The 7,313-nt window shown below is 35.6% G+C and overlaps 1 protein-coding gene across 2 annotated transcripts; it reads right to left on the bottom strand.

Moving 5' to 3' along the window:
• Positions 1-2,176: 2,176 nt before the first annotated feature.
• On the bottom strand, positions 2,177-6,680 carry LOC131050936 (CRIB domain-containing protein RIC10). Of its 2 annotated transcripts, none has more exons than XM_057985256.2 (6): positions 6,365-6,680; positions 5,923-6,166; positions 5,290-5,415; positions 5,099-5,196; positions 3,157-3,283; positions 2,177-3,010 (listed from the first exon to the last, which is right to left on the bottom strand). In XM_057985256.2, exons 2-6 carry the CDS (start codon positions 6,131-6,133, stop codon positions 2,874-2,876), a joined length of 699 nt encoding a protein of 232 aa, XP_057841239.2. In that variant the 5' UTR covers positions 6,134-6,166; positions 6,365-6,680; the 3' UTR covers positions 2,177-2,873. The 2 variants fall into 2 exon arrangements, with proteins under 2 accessions (XP_057841239.2, XP_057841238.2); XM_057985255.2 differs by having other exon boundaries at positions 6,268-6,373.
• Positions 6,681-7,313: the final 633 nt, after the last annotated feature.

Genomic DNA, 7,313 nt, shown 5'->3' with positions numbered 1-7,313 from the left:
GATCACTTGGTTAGAGGATTTAAACAACACCAAGCCTGTTAAAGCTTACCCGGTTAAGGGATTTAACTGTTGTAATGGTTAGAGAACAACAGGTTCTTTGTTGATCTAGTAATAGCACTATCTTGCTTAGTCAGATCCTTTTCTACTCCTATCTGCCTTCACAGCATTCTGCAGACACTCCTTCTGGTTCGGAAACAATCACACTACCACTCTTAACTAAATTGCCAACACAATTACAAACAACTCGTCGACCTTATAATAAAATACAATAGGTCGGTAACACAACACAAAACCTACAAATCTCATAGAGATTACAAACATATCGGTTCAATCATAACTGTTGGATTACATAGCAATCAACTACACATTGTTCTAGACAACATCAACCGCTCCTAGATCACCACACATTGGATCTTGTAGCTCATCACACATTTTTCACTTCATGGTATGTATTTGATCATTCCCAAGATAAACGGTTATCTTCACGCACCAAAACCACTTTGAAACTCATCACACACATCATGCTTACGTGGCATCTTCATCTCTGATCATCATTCGATCATAGATCATCACAACCGATTCTCCAAGCTCCATCAATTAGGGTTCAACATATCAACTGGTTAGGGTTACTGGTTGATCACTCTGCTTGAATAACAATACCGAATTCCTTCACTGCTTTACTACCGCTTGCTTTGCAACTTCATGACCGGTTGCTATTGGCATCAATGACAACACTATACTTCATCAATGCAATCTTCATGCAATGCCAACAAAGTGTGACTTTGTTGGGGGAGGGTGGGGGTGGATCCTGGTGATGTTGATTTTTGTAACCGACTCAATTTTCCTCTTCAGGGGGGTGTTCCTATTTCTGGGGGGCAGTATGTTGGGTAGATCATGAGAAATAGATGTCGCCATCCTTTGTGGAGAGTAATAGGGTTGGTCGTTGGTGCCCTCTTCCTCAGGGAGTCTTGAAAATCAATGCTGATGGTTCTTCTCGAGGGAATCTTGGCCATGTTGGTATTGGTGGGATTGGTCATAATAGCTCTGGAGATATTCAGTTTATTTTCTCTGTTTGCAAGGGTTTCCATACCAATAATTTCATGGAGGCTCTTGCCATTTTGCATGTGGTGGAGCGTAGTTGTGTTCTTGGTTGGAATCGGATTATTTGTGTCAGATTCTCAAGTGGTGGTAACATTGCTAAATGAGCATCACTTAGATGAGGTTAGTTGGCAGTTAGCTGTGGTGATTAGGTAGATTCTTTGGTTGTGCAATTCTTTGGAATCTGTTACTTTTTGTCATATTCCTAGGGAGTGGAATGGAGTTGCTGATTGTTTGGCCAAATGGGCTTCTGATCATAAGTAGGGTTGGAATATAGTGGATAGGGGGCAGTTATCTTCCAAAATGTCTCGGGTGTTGGATACTTCAGTGGATGCTGATAGGGTTGTGTAATGTTTTCTTTGTTGGGCTTGTGGCCCTTTTTGCTTTGTATCTATTTCTTTGATTGCATAAATTTTTACCCCTCTTTTAGTAAAAATGACTTGATCATTATGAATTCTCCACTTGCTCGTGCACATATTAACAATATATTTTTTGAACCATTTTTTAGAACATTTGTTATCACAATATTCTATTTAGCTTGAATTTATAAGACTCATTATACTATAAATGTATATATTTATAAATTTTTATCCTCTCTTTGAAATTAGAATTAAATTTTAAAATTTAAAATATCCATTTTAATTCTCTTAAAAAATTATTTCCTATATTAATTAACATCTCTTATGTCTGAATTTAATGATTTTCAACAAATATTCAACTATGATTCTTCATTATGATATCACCTACTTTACCACTTGATCACGGTGACTGAATTATTTTTTTATTATTAATATATAAATATAGCTTAATTATACTAAAACTCCATTGGAACTTTAGAGGGATCAAGCGAACTTTGCAACCAAGGATAAAAGCAAGAAGTAGACATGTATAATAATTTAAATAAGATAAAAATCTAATCATTGGACTAGTCTTTTCATGTAAGCCTTAAATCACTTTGCTCAAAGCATGGTGCATTCATTTTATGATTCATATTGTACAATTACACCTTCAATTCTACATCAAATTATTAAAGCTATTAAATCATCTTTAGAAATAATGAAATATTGTACGAAATTCATAATTTAAAAAGCTCTATCCTTTATCATAATTAAATATGAGAAATATTCCACCTTGGGTATGATGATTTGTCCAGCCCCACATTTTGCACTGAAATAAAGAATGCCCCCACAACCACCATGACCAAGAAAAGTTACAAAAGAGCTTTGAAACTCTGTAAAATTAAATTCTGTCTTAAAACTTTAAGACAAAGATGTCACATGAACAATACATGAAACCATTAAAGATATACAGATGCTCCTACAAACAATATCCAAGGGCCATGGACCCCTATCAAACCCAACAACATACCTTTTTTTTTAATTCCTGTTGAGATATCTTGCAATTCAAGCAAGTTTCCATAACTCAACTGAGATATCTTGCAATTCAAGCAAGTTTCGATGACTCAATAGGATTTGCTTAACCACTCTCACCTATTTCTAACCTTTTGCTTTTGCTTTAGATATAATATTTCTTACAGTGATAATGATGAAGTAATCCTTAAGATTTTAGTATGAATTCATAACACCACCCAAATCAGCAACACCAAGCAACATCTGCACATATTGGAATTTAGAAGAGATCCCCTCATACTGGGATCAGGTATGATGAATGTGGTTATGGATGTATACTCATTGAATATCCATCAGAAAATAGCACACATCCTTCTGGATTTAGGAGTAGATGATATCAGTCTTGAAGAAAAGAAAAAAGTTGGTTTACATCATTTGAAGGGATGATGTGGCTTTTTTGGATTCAAATGACATGCTCTTGGCTTTCTCTGCCTTTGCCTCAGCTGCCTTGAAGAGGTTAAACTGTGGACTTGGTGGATGAAGTCCAAGAGTGCCCAACAGATCTGTAGACATCAAGTACCTAAATTAATCACAGATAATATTTAGAAGCCTATGAACAAACATGTTTACAAAATGAATTTGTGCAACTAATTGGATTCTACAATTTAAGCTAAGTATTTGGTTAAATTAATGAAAAAAGATGACTGACCCTGTGGAGTCCAATCAGGAAGAGATGGAGCATCCTCAATCCAACTTGAACATCTTGGCTGCTCCAATTCAGATTCATCATTACTGTTAGCTGATGAATGGTTTGCAGGTCCTCTCAAGTCGCCAATCTGTATACAAAATGGTTAATGTTTTGTCAGTAAAATGGGAAAACTTTTGTGAATAATAAAAAATCGCCCTAGTTAAATATCAAACAGTTCAACATTTAAAGTTGCCGTATGTTAACTGGTAAAAAATATACCCTAATCTGTTTAATGTTAAAAAACAGTCATCAAGAATTTACAACAACATAACTTTTACCCAATTTGTAATACTCTATAAAACTACTTCAATGAGTTATTGTAATAGAGAATTAGTATTGGTGGAGGGGTCCATAATCAATTATATTGTGGAACAACTGCCATGATAATAAGGTGGAACGAAATGATTTAAGATTGAAATAAAAGGATTAAAATTGCTTGCATGGCAGGTCATTTGCAGAGATCTACATAGCATTGATGTATACTTTCAATCAATAGAAAAGAGGAGTGAAAAGGACTTTTATTGGAGAGACAGAACTGTTGGAAGACAGGTCTCACTAGATCTAGGCCTCACTAGATCTAGACCCTTCCTATTGACAAGAGGGGCCTCCTTTCAATCAATAGGTAGGTGGACTGTATACATGACCTTCAAACCCTCATGTAGGCATAAGAGCTTGGTACAGATGGAAACCCTTCGGAAATGGCTATTCAAATTCTAGAATGTACCAATACGTACGTTACCTTCATACACCATAACTTATGCATTGATGCATCCTGGGAACTGAATAGTGACTTCTAACCTCCCAAACCTACAGAGAGCTCCTACAAAGTTTATAGGTTTAGTAGGGCTCAACTTCCAGTGCTTACAACTTTAACTAAAAAGTTATTCTCAAGTAACTTACAACTAAGGGATGAAATCATTATAGACTAGATACCCTCCATGAACAGCAGTAGTTTGGCAGGGAATTATGAAATGTTTCCAATTCTGTTGACAGGATTTGTCATTCGGTGAACTATAGTAATATGAAGCACTTTATCTTCTGCAAAATCCAAATCATTTGCAGGATTAATATTAAGAATATCATTTTAAAGTTGTGTGTTGTGAAATGTCAGGTGAAAGTTGTAAACAATTCTGTCAAAAATTCCACACGATTAAGGAGCATAAATTTAGCTGGTCCATGGATGAGAGTGGAAAACAGAGCTAAAAAAACGCACATGACAAGCATACATGATTACAGAGCTGCAAAGTTAGTCTAACCCTGTCAGAAAGTTTTCTGAAAAACTGCTACCAAGTTCACAAAAGCCTGACAGAATTAACTAGTATCATATAATTGTGATTCACTGTACAAAGAAAATACAAAGATCTTTTAAGCAAATGATCTGCCTCCTGAGCAACTGACAACAAATTTTACAATTATATGAACACTCATGGTCCTGATTCTCAACTTACAACCCCATCTTGCTTAGGGTCCCAGGCGTGTATTTGGGTCGCTCCTATGGTAAATAACATGCAAATGGATACCAGGGGCAGATTTTGTTTATAATATTGGGAATAGTGTGTTGCCCAAAAAATAGGGGTAGCAGTGGAATAATGCTAGATTCCTAAACTGAGGGGGTCTATATAAATGGTCAGAAATGCATGTATAAAAAAGCGCATCTGGAGATGTGCCTCTTATATATCTGACTATTTATATGGCTACATAGCCAGTTCAGATGCGTTTCATGAGCAGATTTACCAAGCAACTCCTGTGCAAGTGTGTGTCCTTGAGAGCCTGACCCAAAGTTGAAAATCATCTAAACTCAAATGACAATTCAGCCGATTTATAGCCAGTGGACAGAATCATGGAGTATTTATTTAACAAGAAAAAGTGGTATGCATCATCATAAGGGAATGGGCATACATACCCAGCTTCTGCAACTTCCAGAGGATCCATCCCACCCAATGTGAGCGACATGCTTGACATCTGTAGGATATCCAATCTGCATCTCCTCCTCTTTATAGACTGCCAAGCAATTACGAAACATGAGTCCTGCAAATTTGAATCTGAAAGCATGTAGATACAAATTCAATATAAAACCAATTCTGATTCCCTTACCAAAGAGTTGCGTAAGTGCTCTGAGTCCTTTGAAAAATCTCTGCAATTTATTGGATATTAAGGATTTGGAAAAAGGGATTGTGAATATGGAACTTTCAACTGGAGGGGACGATGAAAATGACGTTTCTGCAATCAAGATCAGAAAATGAAAAACATGAATACACAATCTAAAATGTCATTGATGAATCTCAATCAAGCTATAAATTTCTTAACTTTCAGTGTAGTGCGAGGGTACGAGCATAGCCAAAATTTAAGGATTTATAGATAAGCCTCACACATGAATGTTTATGCAATCTGTTCCTTCAGTTCTCTCTGTGTATGATCAGGCTGATTTAATAAATCAAAACTAAAATAGCATGAGTTCAAATCAATGGGCTCGTTGAGCATATATCTAGATTGCATCTCAAGAAAGTTCAATCCAAAAGTATGTTGGTAAGGATTTAAATCATGATAGTACAAGCTCAAAATCAAATGGGCTTACTGAACATTGAACATTTATGTAGATTGCAATTGAAACAAGTTCAAAACAACTTTCTGTTGCAGTTAAATGAAACAAAATCAAATCAAATCAAATGGATTATCAAGCATACTTATAACTGTAACCGATCCCAAGAACTCATAATGAATATATACCTCTCTGAAGAGAGTTTTTGGTTCCTGAATTAGAATTTTTTGCAACATTTATATACTTGACTTCTGACTTAGCAGCCGAAGAAGTCCTTGAAAGCACAGAATCCCCACCAGTTGGTTTTTTGATATGTTGGTCTTTGATTGCAGTACTTGAAGGAGTAGCACAGCTGATTGTAAATGGCATGACTGCAAATTTCTCTATCCTCTCTCTCATTTCATATACTCATACTAAAAGGCCCCCTCCTGCCTAAAAAACCACAACATACAGATCATGTAAAATTCTCTCATTGCTACTAAAACTCTTCTGAAAAGAAAAAGGAAAAAAAGAAAAAACTATTGCAGACCCACTTCATTTTTTCTTGTAGAAATCCGTTTTTCCTTAGACAGAAAGACATAAAATTAACTACTAGGTCAATTAGAACATAAGAAGGTTGTGCACTGTTACCTGCAAAAAACAGAGTTGGTGACTTTGTTTGTATTGAAAGCATACAACATCTAGATTTCTGTTAGTACATTGTCATGCAAGTTCAGGAAAGCAATGGAATTGATTGAGAATCTGTAGTGTGTTTGTTAGAACAGAATGGTTTGGATGTCAAATCACGGTCCCTCCCTATTTGGAACTGTGCTGTGTTTTTTAATGGGGCTGGAGATGAAGTGGAGGAAACAGTTGTAGAAGATGGTCTTAGGTGATTGATGATGTGGGCAATGGCAAGAATCGTCAGCTGAACTCAAAAGAAAATATTGCTTGGCTTGGGAGCCAAGATAGAATCATATGTCATATGTCATTCTGAAGTTTTATAATAAAAGTTTGGGTCAAGGTTCTTTGCTTAGAAGTTTGGGCCTCCTCTTTTAGAATGAAGGCTTGCAATTTTTTTAATTATTAAATTTAAAAATTAAATTAATTAAACCATTTCCCCCTTATTTCCCTCTCTACCACATCTACCTATATATTTAAAAAATATTTGTCTCCTCATGGTTCCTATCTACTCTCGTTTGCTTTGGTATTGATTTATTGATTTGTGACTTGTTTTTTAATTTATTTTTAAATTATGTTTGGTAAACTTTTTAATCTGATCGGTGATCTAGAGTTATGAATCAGTGAGGCCACAAACCTAGACCTCATCCCCACACTTTACTTGATCAAATATATGATCTCAATAGCCTAATGAAAGCACAAGGCATGCAAACGCAATGGCCTAGCAGGGAGGCCACTTCACCAACAAAGTGTTTTACCTGCGACACTACATGCCCAAAGATGCTTTTGAATTATACCACTAGTTGCCTAGTTTATATGGGCATCTTATTTTCTCTAGGTTTTTCTTTCTAGTATAATGTTTTACTAACACACATTATTAATTCTAGTTTGTGTTTTGATGAACCATTTTATTTAATAA

This window comes from Cryptomeria japonica, chromosome 3, assembly GCF_030272615.1.
Source record: "Cryptomeria japonica chromosome 3, Sugi_1.0, whole genome shotgun sequence".
In the NCBI taxonomy this organism is placed as follows: Eukaryota; Viridiplantae; Streptophyta; class Pinopsida; order Cupressales; family Cupressaceae; genus Cryptomeria; species Cryptomeria japonica.
This window is presented reverse-complemented; position numbering and strand designations above follow the sequence as displayed.

What these genes read in the sequence shown, in the direction of transcription:
- LOC131050936 (XM_057985256.2), bottom strand. Translation starts at nt 6,133, where the DNA reads ATGAGAGAGAGGATAGAGAAATTTGCAGTCATGCCATTTACAATCAGC. An exon ending in CAAAAACTCTCTTCAGAGAG is followed by an intron (nt 5,416 to 5,922) that starts GTATATATTCAT and finishes TCTTGATTGCAG; the next exon opens with AAACGTCATTTTCATCGTCC. An exon ending in AGCACTTACGCAACTCTTTG is followed by an intron (nt 5,197 to 5,289) that starts GTAAGGGAATCA and finishes ATTGCTTGGCAG; the next exon opens with TCTATAAAGAGGAGGAGATG.